We start from the raw sequence: 17,144 nt of genomic DNA, 5'->3' as shown, positions 1-17,144 counted from the left end.
AAGTCTTGAGACTGTACCTGCATTCTCTGTACAGCAATAAAGTACGGGTATTTTGCTTGGAAACCTGGAATCACTGTCCTGTCTCTCGTGCAACTCTGTGACCCAAGCTTGGCAATACCTATATAAAAAACACAGCGCTTCTTAAACTGCAAAAAATATTTTATTTGAAAACATCAATTTTTTTTTTTTTTTGTAGAATACAGGTATGAAAATACAGAATGAAAAATGAGACATTGGATGTAATTTTTTTTAAATAGAAATACAGGTATGAACACAGAATGAAAACAAGACATTTAGATGTAACTTTTATTTTTACGACTACAGAATGAAAATAAGACGTTAGATGTAACTTTAATAGAAATACAGGTATGAACACGGAATGAAAACGAAACTTTAGATGTACATTTTTTAAAATAGAAATAGAGGTATGAAAATACAGAATGACAATGAGAAATTGTATGAAACTTTTTTAACAAGAATAAAATTGCACTTCTAATTTTTTTTTTGTTCAGGTCCCAACGCCAGTCTTTAACTTTGTCTTCTATTTTTTTTTTTTTTTTATCCTTCTAAATTGTTGACAGTGTTGAAGGCATGATTCTGAATGCTTTCGTCACGTCATTTATCTTCATTCTGGAATCAACTTTTTGCAGGATTGCTAATGTTTCTTTCAGCGTAAACTGACGCCATTTCTCACTTTTTTTTTTTGGTTCATCTCAATAAAAACTTGGAGAACTGCTATGAAACTCGAAAAGTACAGTATCCACACGCTACACCACTACCCATGCGGACGCTAGGTATTCATTCGGCTATGCCTATATAATGTCATTCCTACACTTTCGCTGAGACTACCCAAGACCGGAATTTTCACAACAGACTGTCTCTTTCTTTGACACAGCCTGTTGCAGGGTTCCCAAGACTCGGCATGGATTGTGTAGGCACAGAATGAAGTATTTTTTGCAATGCATTATTATCTTCGATGGCAATTTTTGGCCCAAAAAACATTTGTTATACTGAAATTTATATTTTTTTTAAAACAAAATTAATTAAACATGAAGTTGTATGAACGTTTGTCCAGGCCCACAGAAAGTATCTGTTATACTGAAAATTTTGTTACTTCTGTATTCACTATAACAGGATTTGACCAGTATATAATACTTTCCTATATAGATATATTGTGTTTAATACTTCTTGCTAATTAAATTAGATCTTGATGAGTTTTCTTCTTATTTTGTCTAATTACTTATTTTGTTATGGTTTGATGATTTAACATATGACTTTCTTTAAAGTTACTTACAGCAATTTTGAATGGTATAAGATTATAAGAATATATTTATTTTTGTTTGTTTGCATGTTGTTTAGGCCAGCAGCACTCTTTACATCCCACATGGGGTCTCTGTGCCACATCTTTTGCCCCAGAGACTCTGCTCTGGCCTCTGGCTGGTGTCTTTTTTTCTCTCTAAATTTAGTGCCCAATGGCATTTTATGTATATTTGTAGAATACCAATATCTGGAAGTGCCCTTCTTCCTGTAAAAGCATCACAACCTGCAGGGAATTGTTAGAGCGGTCTTCTTTCTCTACACTAACCAATGAATAATGCAAATGTAAGGATGAAGAACCAAATGATTCAAAATACACAGTGCCTTCAGAGAGTATCCAGAGCCCTTAACCTTCTACATTGCAAGGGTTGCCACATGAGGACCAGCATCCTGGCCAGAGTTGTACTGAGATCCTTATCTGGCTGAGACATCCATGGCATGGAAGGACAGAGGAAGACAATGTGTGCTGGGCATTGCGCTAGGTGTCATCCCTCCTGGGTTAGGGTACCACCACAGATTCCCATAGGGCACTTTGGGAATTGAAGTTCATTGGCTCAACACTGTTGAGTTCCATGTGTGCTGCCAAGGGGCACTGAGGGGGCTTGTGAGCATTGCTTTGTCCAGCCTCACCCGGAAATACTCCCAAACCACAGTCTTGGGACACCAGAAATGCTTCTGGGTTTTTGAATTAAAGGAGCAGTCGGCCTTAGCTTGGGGAGCCAGAGTCGGGAGGAGGAGGAGGACAAAGCTTACAACAGGAGTGGAGGAGAAGGTGACAGAGAGTTACAAAGAGTTATACAGTTGTTTAAGTGTGAGAATTGTGATTGTGGTGTGGAAAATGCTTGCTTGTGAAGAATTTCACACACATAAACACTGTTTATTCAGTGATGAACTTCTTTCCAACCCTGTTGTCGGGTGTTTGGCAAGCTGCAGTAGATGGGTATTGAGAAACTGATATTAAATTGGTGCTGATTCCAGCCTAGTCGGTACCAAAATATCTATAAGCTACGGACAAAACGGTGCTGCTATTGGTATTTTTGTAACATTCCTTCATTCCAACATTAGCGCTGTTTTTAACTGTTTTCTAATGATGACGGCACTGCAGGCGATCATGTTTAAGTCATATAGCTGCAGGTTTACATTCTCTGCTTTCCAGTCATCGTGACAGACAGGGTAAAGCATTCAAAAGTGTGGGCTTACTTTAAAAATGAAATGATAATGCAGCTAAATGCAATACTGTATATGTAAAATGGTAGTTACATGTAAAGGGAACCACCCTGGCAACCTCATGAAATGCTTACAGCATTATACAAATGTGAAGCAGTGCGGCGTATATGGCTGTTTCAAGAGAGTAGCTGTTGAAACGTGCAGCCACTTTCTTGCAGTATCGCAGCTCAGTTTATTGTGAAAGATTTACAGCCCTTCACCACAGTGAAGCCAAGTCGGTTTTGATATGCTTAGCTGAGCATAAATCGCTAACTGCTGGGTAGTTGAACTGAGCCATCCCAACAACCAAGGATAAGTTAATTTACAACCATAATTAGTGTAGCCCTTTAAAACGTGAGTTACGAAGTGATAATATAGTATTCACGATATAATTAAAATTAGATTAAAACAGTTTATTTTATTATGCATGCATGTTAGATTGTTATGTGATTATATCTAGTACCAGCTGTCCCAGGCAAAGCAGTGAAAAAGGACACACTTTAAATATCAATGAATAACAAATAGGTATCGCTAGTCGGGGGGGAAGCCTCGGTTTGTTCCGCTTTAACACGTGGCGAGAGGTACAGCAACTTGAATGGAGGCTGGCGCGTGAGTGAGGAGGGCCCTGTCCAGCTCTCTATTCCTGACGTCACGCTTCCCCCTTCCCTCAACCCGTAGCGAACTATGATTCTTAACGCGATGAGAGAAGTCACAAAATCAACTGGAACGTTCAAGAAAATTCTACAAAAAAACCCAATCTAAATCTGTTAAGCAGTTCTCTTGTGAAAAGCGGACAGACCGTTGAGATTTTTATAGATAGTTGTTTTAAACTGAAAAGTAAACACTGGTATTTATGTTAACTCGTTTGATTGGTTTGGATCATAACCAACAAGGGCGCAGGTCAGAGGCGAAGGAAAGAATAAAACAAGAAAAAAAGAAAAGCGGGGATTAATGATGTAGGTGACGGCATACAGCTGTCGACAAGATCACGATACTACGAGCTGTTACCGTGAGAAATTATTTCAATGGTAAACTTGATCTAGAAGTTTATTTAACAAAGAGCCGATTCCAACATGGGAGCTAACTGTCGGGAGAGAATACGTGGACATGCTGGTGGTTGGACGGACTGTGTCGAGAACGGCAAACTGGTGAGCAGGGAAGCGCCGTCTTTCGAGTTTTTCGTCGCAGCTGATCAACTATCACAGCCGATTTGACGCTTGCCACGATGGACACGAGTGTCGGTTTGGCTTCTGCTGGGAACGAGCAATTTCTGTATGGTCTGTTAGAGTGAAGGAGTCAATCAGTGAGTAACAAGGCAATCGCAATCAATTGCAATGTTTATGTGTGGTACCATTTACATGACTTTTTAATTTTTTTATTCTTTCAGTTATTTTATTTTACTTAATTAAGTTATTTATTTTTTGCCGGCTTAGGTTTAATAAGGGGAATTTTACTTTTATTTTTCTTTATGCTTTCATAGAAAGAACTGTTGGGTAAACACTTAAGTTAGACTTAAATTCAATAAGACATAAAACAAAAAATGACTAAATTTATGATTTTGTATGGAATGTGGGATACCTGTATGCAAATAATAGTTCATGTAATTAACCTAAACAATTGAGTTCTTGTAGGTTTTTGATCATAAACGGATTAGCCTTAAAGGGAAAAAGAGGGCCGTGATTTAGCATGTGGCTAAAGTTTAATCAAATGTGTTTTAGTAACGAGGGGTGCCATTCATCTAAACTTATGTAAATAATGGAGTTATCTGGTTAAAACACTAGTTTATCTTTTTTGTCATAGAGTATGAGTAGATTATTCAGCTTTAGATTATTAGTTAATTAGATTATGAACACAGGTTTGTTCATTAAAAGATAGTGTAATTATTTGAAAAACAACTGAACTCAGGTCAGAGGTACTACATAAGCAAAGCAAGAACAAATTAATTATCTCAGTAGTAAAAAAGTTTGAATTTCTTTCAACTGTAGGGAGATAACAACACCCTTAAGTCCAGTTACCAGCCCCCCTCAAGAGACACGTTATCTATAAGAGCATCAATAAGCAGTTGTTGGTATCGATAAAATCCTAATGATACCCATCCCTACCTGGAGACCACAACACCTTTTGTTACATTGCAGTCTTATGCTAAAATCATTTACATTTATTTCCTCCCGCATCAAACCCTATTCAATACCCCAGAATGATAAAGCAAAAACAGGATTTTAGACATTTTTGCAAATGTATTACAATACAATTTATTTTTGCATAACCCAAAATCACACAAGGAGTGCCGCAGTGGGCTTAATGAGCTTAAAAATAAAAAACAGAAACACAAATATTCAGACCCTTTACTCGAGACATAGTCGAATCATTGTTGGAAGTGATTCCAGGCTGGAGGCATCTTGGGTAAAATACAACAAGCTTGGTACATCTGGATTTGTGGATTTTCGGTCATTCTTCTCTCCCGAGCTCTGGCAGGTTGGATGGAGACCTTCAGTAGACAGCCATTTTCAGCTCTCTCCAGAGTTTGACTTCAGGTCCGGACGTGACATTCACAGAGCTGTCCCTAATCCACACCTGTGCTGTTTTTGCTTTGTGCTTAGGGTCATTGTCCTTATGAAGAGTGAACCTTCAGCCCAGGATGAGGTCCACCAGGTTGTCATTAAGGAAATCGGTGTTCAACATTCCCTTGACCCTAACTCGTCTACCAGTCCCTGCCCCACAGTATGACACCACTGTCACCACCACACTTCACCATTTAGAATGGTATTGCAGAGGTGATGAGCAGTGCCTGGGTTCTTCCAAATCTGACACTTAGAATTGAGGCCATTCTCTGTTTTGAAAGACCATACAATCTTGTTTCTCATAGTCACGAGTCCTTTAGGAGCCTCTTTGAAAATTCTAAGTGGGGTTTTGTGTGCTGTCTGGCCACTCTGCTCTAAAACCCACATTAATCAAGTGTTGCTGTGGTAGTTTGTAAGCAAAGTGTCACCCACCTCCACAGCCAGAGTGATCATTGGGTTCTTGGTCACCTCTCTTTCCAAGGTACCACTCTCCTCCAATGGTTCAGTTTGGGGGGGAGGCAGTCAGCTCTAGGAAGAGCTGTGGTTGTGCCAAACATCTTCAAGTTAAGAATTATGCAGGCAATTGTGCTCTTGGGATCCTTCAATGCTTCAGAAATTATTCTATAGCCTCCCCTAGATCTGTCCCTCAACATGAGCCTGTCTCTAAACCCTGTAGGCAATTCCTTCCACCTCATGGCTGGGGGACCTCTTGAAGACAGGCATGTGCCTTTCTTAATGATGTATAATTGATTGAAATTATCATCACATGTGGACTCCAAACACCTCAAAGATGATCAACAGAATAGAATGTAAATTTCAAGTCTCAGATGAAACAGTCTGAATATTTCTCTCAATATGATATTTCAGTTTTTTATTTTTTAAAAAAATGAGCCAACATTTTTATGGGGCATTGAGTGTTGCTTGATGAAGGAAAAATAAAAATAATATAAATGATTTGTCAAGGCTGGGACAAAACAAAATGTTTCTAAAAGTGAAGGAGCCTGAACACTTTCTGAAGGCACAACATGCTACGGATCAAAATCTGGCCTTTCTACTAAAACACTTTAGGTAATGGAACCTCCTCCAGACAGCCCAATACAATCAGGGGTCACAAGGGAACCAGATCCTGTGCCTGAAGTACTGGGCACAAGGAAAAAACAAACCTGGGTGTGATGCCAGTCCATGCACATACACCCCAACACTCAAGTGGTTCCTCTAAACAGGCCATCACATAACTTGCAGGTCATCAGAAATATGGAAGGAAAACACGGAGTACCCAGAGACAAACAGACACAGACACCAGGGAAACGTGCTAACTCAGCACAGATTATGACTTTGCATGTTCTTTGAACCCAGAATACTGACTTCACAGGCCCACCACCTAATATCGTGGTACATACAGTGCCCTGCATAGCATTTGGGAGATACAAAGACACATCTTTCCTTGATGTACCTCTCTGCTCCACAGTTTAAAATAACAAATCAAACAATTCAGACCTGATTAAAGTGCACATTGCAGACTTTCATTTAAGGGGATTGGCATACATTGCAGTGACAGCAGGTACAAATGACAACACTTTTTCTTCACTGTACCCCCTATTTCAGGGCAACATAATGTTTAGTGCAATTGGCGTCACAGGTGTTTGAGATTCCTCAGATGGGTTTCATTGCTTCATAAGATACCTTGGCTTGCTCCTACCCTTTGGAGTCTGGAGTTACCAACATGAGGACAAGAGCTGTGCCAGTGAAAGTTTGAGAAGTCAGTATGAGGCTCAAGCACGAGAATAAAACCATTAGAGGCATCAGTAAAACCTTAGGATGACCTAAATCAACAGTCTGGAATATCATTAAGGAGAAAGAACACACTGGTGAGCTCAGTAATCACAAAGGGACTGGTAGGCCAAGCCATACCTCTGCTGCTGACAACAGACAAGCCCTCACTATGGTAAAAGAGACCCCCAAATGCCTGTCTGACAGATCATACACAGTCTTCAGGGGGTCGATGTGTGTGTGTCAGAGACGACTAGCAGCAGAAGACTTCATGAACAGAAATACAGAGGACACACTGCAAGATACAAACCACTAGTTAGCCACAAAACAAGATGGTCAGATTATAGTTTGAGATAAAGGAGTTAAAAGAGCCTGCAGAATTCTGGGAAAAAGTCTAGTGGACAGATGAGACAAAGATGAACCTGCATTGGAGTGATGGAAAGGAACTGCCCAAGAACCAAAGCAGACCACCTCATCTGTTAAACATGGTGGCGGGGTGGTTTTTATGGTTTGGGCATGAATGGCTTCCACAGGTCATGGCATACTTATCTTCACTGCCGGCAGTGGCACTATGAACTCTGAGGTGAATGGAAACATCTGATCTGCTCAAGGTCCAGTAAAGGCCTCCAAACTTACATCTAACAACAAGATAATGACCCATACATATTTCTAAAGGAACACGGGAATTTGTCAAAGCTAAAAAATGGAAAATACTTAAATGACCAAGCCAGTCACCTGATTTAAATCCAATTGAGCAGGGCTTCTATATGCTGAAGAGAAACCGTAAGGGGACAAACCTCTGAAACAAGCAGGAGCTGAAGATGGCTACATGAGAGGCTTGGCAGACCATCACCAGAGAAGATCCTCATCACCTGCTGATATCTATGAATTGCAAACTTCAAGCAGTCATGGCATGCAAGGGATATGTGACAAAGTCCTAAATATGACAATGGCTTTAATAGACCTGACACAGCTGTGCCTCAAATATTATGGTGCCCTGAAATGTATGCCAATCCCCTTAAATGAAAGTTTACAATGTGCACTTTAATTACATCTGAAGTGTTTGATTTGTAATTTTAAACTGTGGAGCATAAGGGTACATCGAGGAAAAAATGTGTGCTTGTCCCAAACATTGTATATGTCTTAGAACGAACCTGAGGAATATACAAATATATAATATTTTCTAAAATGTAAAACATGATGTTGGAATAGCCCACTCAAAGTAACACCTAAGACACAGGTTTAAAGGAATATAATAAATTGTCATCTCACCTTTCTAGCTTACCCAACTGCTTTTTCCAAGGACCTTTTAAAAAATGTAAACAGCCTATGCAAACGTGAGCACCACTTTGAATTTTCAGCCTCATCGTGACACTTACTTTGCTCTTTCGACTCCATCTTCTTTTCATCAGTGCTGAGGTTCTCAAACTTGGGGATGAATCTGACAGACTGCTGAGGTACGCGTTGCTCCCCTAAATGCATCTCTCCCGGTAATGCTGGACATGCCGGTAAACTGAAGTCCTTTTTCAAAGACGCATCAGGGTTTAAATCATTAAACGCTTCAGGGTTTAGAACTCCAAGGTCGACTGGGACACACTTACAGGCCTCAGTTTTAATGTCAGTTAGCGCCTCCTCTGACGCTTCCTCTTTAACTGCAGACATTTTCTCTTCATTATCTGTCAGTTTCATGCAGTGTCCCTCTAGTTTGCCGTGGGCAGGTGGCCACTCACAGACCTCCTCCTTGATGTGGGTCACTCTTTTCTTCATGACGTTGTTGTTTGTTGCAGCCATGTTCCATAGTACACCTTCTTTTTACTTTTGGTTGCACATGTATATGTTTTTAATCTTGTCATTTGGTCATCAAGTCATTTTCCATGGTTTTTATTTCTGAAGTGATCTTTTCCTTTTTCCTGTGGACATAAAAAAATACTATTGTGCTGATACACCATCACAAATAAATCCAATTCATTATTAATTAAGCTATCATTACACAATTGACATTAACTTCATTAATTGGTGTCTGTAATCCTGGATGAGTGTGCCCTCTGATGGACCTGCACATCAGCCAGTGTTCACTCCCACCTTGCACTAGATATCAGTCGGACCCACGCTGTCATGATAATCGATTAAGAGCATTCAGAAAATGGAACGGCACCGCCAAACCCCCGCATCCCGCTTTTGTATTTGGCTTGTCCGTATTAAGCACCACTTGTCACTTGCTCAGAAAGAAAAAACAGTCAACAAATGTCAATTCGTGACTCGACAGTTTTTTAAATTAAGCCACTTAAAATAAACATAAAAAAGAATATAAAGAAGACGGGTTTCAGCAGGGACACCAACGCGCCGTGCGGGGGATGCTCGCCTTTATGGCTGCCCTGTCTCTCTCTCTCTCTCCCACTTTTCTGTACGCGTATTCGTGTCGGCTTACTGCCCCTACCGAAAAGCATGCAAGCCCGCCCACTCTTTCTCATACCTGTGACTCCCATTGCTTGAAGAAACTCTGCGCGTTCCGTGGGTCTGATAAACAACAGACGGACAAAAGCCACACTGACGTCTTCCGGGTGAGTCGCACGACTCGTCGCATTGCTGCCATCTACCGGGCTGCAGTTAAAACTACACCCGCCCTCCTATAAAATTGCATAGAAAAACGACAGGGTATAACGAGCATGAAGATTCGACAAGATTGGAAATTCAGCCCTTTTCTGGAACTTCTTATTTATTGTTTTTGTTTCCAATTTCTAAATGAACGTCATGGCCACGGGGATCGTCTCGAAAACAAGACGGGCCTCCACTTCTTAATTCTGTCTACTCTCTTAACGAGGTTTTCATTCTCCTGCTTTTACAGTAAGCGCGTTTCCATCCTGGACGCAGTCTCTAGCAGATCGTTGCCTCCAGACTCATTTATTTCTGTTCACGGCGCGTCAACCTCTTCTAGAGCAGTCGTTCTCAAATTGTTATATCGTAGGGACCTCAGGGTCCGGACCTGAGAAGGACACAAGGGCCGCTGACTTCCAGAAAGGAGCGGATGTTCCTGAAAATGACGGCTAGAAAGCAGCTCGTGGGGAGCAGGTAAGTTGGGCTGGGGGGCAGCACTTCAGACGTGTCTCCTGGCTGCTACAGTCCGTCGGCTGGAAAGATGACAGTGAGTTCGTGGGTCTGAAGACGGATATAGTTGAAAGCACCGCTTAACATGTTAATCAGAGGGATGTGGATAGAATACCGGAGTATCCTGAGACGAGCGCACACAGACACAGGGAAAACATACCAACACAACATAGATTGTGATCTCGCATGTTCTTAGAGCCCAGGCTACTGGCCGCTCTAACCACTACACCACCTGATATTGTAATACATACAGTGCCCTCCATAATGTTAGGGACAAAGACACATTTTCCTTGACGTACCCCTCTGCTCCACTTTAATTGAGATGCCAGGGAGAACCCACCATGAATGGAACAAACTTGCACTGCTGCTGTATTGCCAGCTAATTCTTGCCACTGTTACTCCTTGAGTTACCCTGCTGGCTCCTCTTCTTCAGTTTTACCCACAAGTTTCTGCCTCTCACCTGGTGCCTTTTCCGAGGACTGGGTGGCATACGCTTCCCTATTATCCTGGTGCTCCACCTAGAAAGAAAGTTCGCATTATAAAATAAATATTCAAACCTCAGAGGCTTTATGTTTCAAAGTGCAAAGATTCAAAATAAAGTCTTGAAAATGTTATTAACATTGTAGTGCAGAAGTAAAAGATATTATTGTCGGCAGGGAAGTCAGACATGGTTGGTGTCTTAAAGCCTTTTCATCTGGCCTTACTAGCAAGGAAGTTCTTTTAAGAAAGATGACAAGTTCAACCTATGGACCACCCGGCACATGCTCATAGATTACTGGTCGTCAATGGACAAACACTTTGAGAGCCACTGTTCTAGAAGACTGCAGTCGATGTCTGTCTGACTGCCACCACATATCCATCCATCCATTTTGCAACCCGCTGAATCCAAACACAGGGTCACGGGGGTCTGCTGGAGCCAATCCCAGCCAACACAGGGCACAAGGCAGGAACCAATCCCGGGCAGGGTGCCAACCCACCGCAGGACACACACAAACACACCCACACACCAAGCACACACTAGGGCCAATTTAGAATCGCCAATCCACCTAACCTGCATGTCTTTGGACTGTGGGAGGAAACCGGAGCGCCCGGAGGAAACCCACGCAGACACGAGGAGAACATGCAAACTCCACGCAGGGAGGACCCGGGAAACGAACCCGGGTCTCCAGGTGTCCCAACTGCAAGGCAGCAGCGCTACCCACTGCGCCACCGTGCCGCCGCCGCCACCACATATCTCATAGCATATTTCACCTCTTCAAATCCACCTAGTGGAATTTAGAGTCATGCTTGGGCACTTTACATGCACAACAGGACCCAAGAAAAGAAGCAACCATATCCTCTCCATTCACTCCATATAGAGTTGCTAAATAAAAACAAACTGCAAATACATCATTGGGATAATAGGAGACAAGAAGAGAATCTGCAAACCCCTAGACCACCTGTGTCAAGCTCAGATCCTAGACGGCCACCTTGGCTGCAGCCACACCCTTAAAGATAAACTTCAGTTCAATTTTTGTATAGCGTTTTTCACTGAGTGTAGGCAAAGAGCATGACAATACAAATTTTAATAATTGCGTAACTGCAATAAAGACCTAAAGTAGTTAGACACTGATTAACATAAGTAAAGCCCAACAACGTCTGTCCGTTAATGAACTGTTGAACTACGGCCAATTGATGTCTAATGCTTTGTGGACCACAGCAGGCCCATATTTCTCAGACTTTCACTTTCTTGAAGAAGATTTGGTATGAAAGACACAAGTGCAGATAGGATCCGAGTTTGCTGGTCACCTGGCTCGCTTTGCATCTCATTACTTTCTTTCTGCTTCTTAAAAGCAATAATGAAAACAATTAAAAATGTAAATTAAATAAGACATCATATCTGCTCCAGTAGCATTAATGATGGGGTAATAATGAAGAAAATGGCCGGAACGAAAACCTGTTTTCCCTCCTAGAGCTGATCCTGACAGCCATGATCTAAACAGACAAGGACTGGACTGTTATTTAAACCCTTCCGCTGGCTGATGCGGGCATGGGCATAGCCAGGGGAGTGAACTTGATGTCTGACCCTTCCAAAAATGATATTTTATGATCGTTCCATCTGATTGATAAAAGATGGAATTATGCTTCACGCATTTTCTAATCCACATTAATTAATTACTGGCCATGCCCCTTGCTGTGCGGCAGCAGGGTTGACCATTGTACCATCTTCATACTATTAGTAAAGAAAGGACTGCAGAAACTCAGAACCACAAAATGTAATAGTAAGGGAGTTTCTGTCTCATACATATGTGGACTTGTCACTGTCACATTAGGCCAGGTTTATACGTCACGTAACGCTACGCCTGCTCCTGCGGACTCTACTGCTACGCAAGCGTTGTACTGTACTGTTCGTATTTGCGTACGTACTTTATGTAAATATGGAAGATTCCACCAGGTGGCAGTGCGAGATATCATCACGGTGAGAAAATGTTCGGCTTCGCTGCGTTGTGAATTGCCTGAAACATCCATTAAATTCCGAGGACAGCTTGCCAAAATATTTCTGAAAAGAATGTTCGATGATCAATCCGGGTATGCGCCCATTCTAACATGCATCAGCTCATCGCAAGGTGAAGACATGTACACGAATACACTAACGTCATCTTAGCGTCACCAAATCCCCAAATCTGCATGTCTTTGAAGGGAAACTGGAGCACACTGTAGACACTCACCTGGAAAACATGCAAACTCCAGGCAGGGAACACCAGGGACGTGACTCCCTGCGAGACGGTCAGTGCCGCCACAACATATGTAATTATTATCAGTATTCATTATTTAAATGAAGTTAACGACTTATCTGTAAAATATAACATACATAATTTAATGCATTTCATCATGAACATGATAACAAATATAAATCTAAGGATTCTAAATGTGCAGAGAGCTCGAATATCATATATTTAATGTGTTTGTGCATGGCGATTGCTGCTGTCAATGTAGGAGGAAGCCCCAGAAGCGCTTAGCAATTGACAATCGGGTCGATTTCAAGATGACGTTTACGACGCTCTACTTTAATGATAAAGTCAACTACGAGGTTAAACATTTCAAGATTAAAGCCAAAATTTCCAATTTAATCACAAAATACACCTTTTCACCATGTCCTTAATGTTTTCCTTTGGGCTCAAATACGCTGCTGTACATTCTGAGGCTGTTTTGATGGTGCAAAAAAAAAAGATGGCACATAAGAAGGTATGTGAGACTTTGAAAATGTGTCGTGTCATTACGATGGGGAAAACGCAACACTTGAGTATAAAAGTACCACGAATGCTTTTGCATGTCGGCATTTTGCTTCACTACACAGAACCATTCATCAAACCTCGAAGCAGGCACATCGATCCTTGAGGATCTGCATAGCGGTTTTCTGTCACATGCAGATAGTAAACAGAGTCTCTGACGTCACATTTCGATTTTTATCACACTGCGCCCACCGACTTTTTGCTGGTACTGCAACTGCGCGTTCTGAGCGTGAAGTATAAGCGAGTCCAAACACACTCATGTAAAGCGTTCACACAGTGGGCTTAATTCACTTGCACCAGCTTATCATTCATGCATAGCCTTCTATAAAAAGGTGAGCTAGGTCTTGTTCAGGTTGAGGAGCATGCACTGGTACAGTGTGTTGCTGCACCCACCAGACAAAGCAACTCAGGATCCTGGCTGGCAACCCCCCACCCCAGGCAGACACGCGGTCCAGTCCCACCCTCCGGAAATGATTTTCTATCTGTCGCTGCCAGGTGTTGTGTGGGTGACCCCTTGGCCTGGTCCAGCCACTCTGGTCCTCAACAATGAGGATCCTGCGAGGCAGATCACCCTCAGGGAATCGGGCCACATGGCCGTAACTGACGCTACTTCACAATGCAGGTAATGTGCCTCATTCAGGACTCCATGAGCAACCACTCATTCAACACAAAGTCAAACCAACGATACCCAAGGATTCTCCAAAGAAACACAGTACCAAAGGAGTCCAGTCTTCATCTCAGGTCATGGGATAGCATACATGTCTTGCAAAATGGGGAGCACCAGGAGTCTAAAGGCTCGGAAGTTCATCCTTTTGCAGAGGCATCGGGAGCACCACACACCCTTTCTCAGCAACCTCATGACCCACCATGCACTCCCAATCTGTCTACTGATCTGCCTCTCTCTCTCTCTCTCTCTCTCTATATATATATATATATATATACACATATATATTATAGTTTACTGTCAAATAATGCAAAGAGTGGAGTGTGTACGCCTGATAAGCCCAAATAAGGGCAAAACGTGTCGTGTACTCTTTGCATTATTTGACAGTAAACTATGCAACATTCTATGATTTGCTTCTCGCAACTGAGAGGGCCCCGTGGCAGATGTTTGCAGACTGGCACACCAACCACATGCGTTACCTGGTAGGTAACCACTCATACAATCAGATCGAGATTCAGACTATGGATGCTATGAATATATATATATATATATATATATATATATATATATATATATATAACCTTATTCCACACAATCTAATATGCTGCCTCACTATAAACATGATTTAATGAAAAATGACCTAATGGTAATACAATTTTGCATGCCCTGTTTTCTCTGCATTAAAACAAACCAAAAACCTTTAGATAGTGTATGTGACATTAAATTCATATGTTGGGTCTCCTCTCCTGTTTACAATTTCCATGGTCAGGATTTTCAGGCACAGCTGCCATCTTAATGAAGATTAATATTTAATATTTTGGCAATTGTGTGCAAAGTGTCATTTAAGAATTAATTAGTGACTGATAGCAAGAAACAACTCCCGCTTTCTTTAAATAGGACATTCTGAACTCCCCAAAGTTTTTGGACTGCATTCACTGATGACTTTTTCTTAAGTGCTGCTTTAGGGAATACAATTTATGGTAGGGGAGATTGGAGGCGGGCAGCACGGTGGCGCAGTGGGTAGCATTGCTACCTCGCAGCTGGGAGACCTGGGTTCGCCTCCCGGGTCCTCCCTGCGTGGAGCTTGCATGTTCTCCCCGTGTCTGCGTGGGTTTTTTCCCACAGTCCAAAGACATGCAGGTTAGGTGGACTGGCGATTCTAAATTGGCCCTAGTGTGTGCTTGGTGTGTGGGTATGTTTGTGTGTGTCCTGCGGTGGGTTGGCACCCTGCCTGGGATTAGTTCCTGCCTTGTGCCCTGTGTTGGCTGGGATTGGCTCCAGCAGACCTCCGTGACCCTGTGTTCGGATTCAGGGGGTTGGAAAAAATGGATGGATGGAGATTGGAGGCATTCATCAATCTATTTGTAACTGAGTTCACAAGGACATTCCAGGAAGGAACAAGTAAACCTTTCAACTTGGTCAGGTACGCTAACAGGAATGAGCAATCAGGCTGGAGATGAAAGAACAACTGGTATGAAGCAGGAAGTCGGCTTGTTCTGGGTTCTGTTTTACAGGACTTGCTCACTGAATTGTGGTGAGTCACTCTTCATCATAACATGTGACAGAAAACAAAGGAATAAAGATACCCAAGGACTCTAACACAACCCAATCCTGGAGGAAAAAGACCTGGAACTTATCAGGAAGTATTGGAATGTGGTCCTGATGATAGGAAGTCTGGCCTATTCTTGTCAGTGTATCATCCCTGTGCCCATCACAGGAAAAGCAGATTGTGGGGCTTTTTTGATACATTTTATGATTCTTTTGAAGGCTTCAGTCCTTTATGGGCCTACTAGGTCTTAGGCTGGCTAGTTGATGCTGGGAGTAAGCCCTATTGGGATAAGGCTTTTCCCATGCAGGACAAAAACCATAGCCCTTGTTACCCTTTGCACTCCTTAATTAAAGTGATGAGTACCAAAAAAAAAGCCCTTAAAAACACAAAACTACAAACCACTTTGTATTCAGCACATTTGACTGTGTGGAAAGCAGCCTACAGGTAGCCATTATTCTAATTTAGCTGTATGCCAACTGATTCTTTTAGAGCAAACACATCAGAAATTATAGAAAAATCAAAGCAATGAAAAATGTACAAATACTACAGACTATATCGGCAGGAAATCTAGATGGGCATGGAAGCTTTTTGGATAAATCTTGTGGATCCAGGAATAATTTGGACAGTTTAAGCTGTTTTTTTCCTTATCAGAGTTATTACAGACAGAACCTCTTAATATTTTCTATAGCTCTGTTATTATAACAGAGCATTCACTGTATGAGCATTTTTAAATTTATGAAGAGCCCTTATTATTGGGAATCGTTTACCACATTCAGAATATTTAAATGGTTTTCCTCCAGTATAAGTTCTTGAACATCACTAAGGAGTGCTATTGTGTGAGAATTGTCTGTCATGTTTGAGGTATATGGCTTATCTCTTGTATGAATGTGTGTGTGCTCTTGTAGGTGGCTTATATGTGAGAAACATTTGCCACATTCAGAACAGCTATATGCCTTCTCTCCAGAGTGAATTTGTTTGTGGCTCCGAAGATTGCTGCTTTTAGAAAACTGCTTGCCACAATTAGAACAGCAATATGGCTTCTCTCCTGTATGAGTTCTTATGTGGCTCTTTAGGGAGCTGCTGTACAAAAATCGTTTGCCACATTCAGAACAGCAATGGGGCTTTTCTCCAGTGTGGATTTTTATGTGTCTCTGAAAGCTGCTACTGCTGGAAAATTGTTTGCTACATTCAGCACAGCAATAGGGCTTAACCCTAGATTTAATGGCTCCTTCTGCAATTGTTTTTTTTTTGGCTGGAATTAACCTTTTCTCCAGCGTGAACTCCTTTGTGGTTCCGGAAGTTGCTTGCATTTGAGAATTGTTTACCACATTCAGAACAGCTATATGGTTTCTCACCAGTGTGAATTCTTGTGTGGATCTGCAGACTGCTCTTGTTGGAGAATTGTTTGCCACACTCAGAACAGCAGTATGGCTTTTCTCCAGTGTGAATTCTTGTGTGACTCTGAAGGCTGCTCATTTGTGAGAATATTTTGCCACAATCAGAACAGCAATATGGTTTCTCTCCACTGTGAATTCTTCTATGTCTCTGAAGATGGCTTACTTGTGAAAATCCTTTGCCACATTCAGAACACAAATAGGGCTTCTCACCAGTGTGAATTCTCATGTGGCTCTGAAAATGCCGCCTTTGTGAGAATTGTTTACCACATTCAAAACATGAAATATGGCTTCTCCTCCGGTGTG

At 41.8% G+C, this 17,144-nt stretch overlaps 1 protein-coding gene across 1 annotated transcript in view; it reads right to left on the bottom strand.

The window, feature by feature from the left end:
- LOC114663734 (zinc finger protein 184-like) overlaps positions 1-17,144 on the bottom strand; it is a 36,622-nt gene that overhangs the window by 2,650 nt on the left and 16,828 nt on the right. Inside the window, exons 3-5 of the mRNA XM_051932092.1 lie at positions 16,200-16,912; positions 10,371-10,477; positions 8,234-8,667 (exon numbers count right to left, since the gene is read on the bottom strand). Of these exons, the coding sequence (XP_051788052.1) occupies positions 8,234-8,667; positions 10,371-10,477; positions 16,200-16,912 (1,254 nt within the window). The remainder of the gene's footprint in view (positions 1-8,233; positions 8,668-10,370; positions 10,478-16,199; positions 16,913-17,144) is intronic.

This window comes from Erpetoichthys calabaricus, chromosome 1, assembly GCF_900747795.2.
Source record: "Erpetoichthys calabaricus chromosome 1, fErpCal1.3, whole genome shotgun sequence".
NCBI classification, from domain to species: Eukaryota; Metazoa; Chordata; class Cladistia; order Polypteriformes; family Polypteridae; genus Erpetoichthys; species Erpetoichthys calabaricus.
Note: the sequence above shows the minus strand (reverse complement) of the source record. Positions and strands in the feature narration are given on the sequence as shown.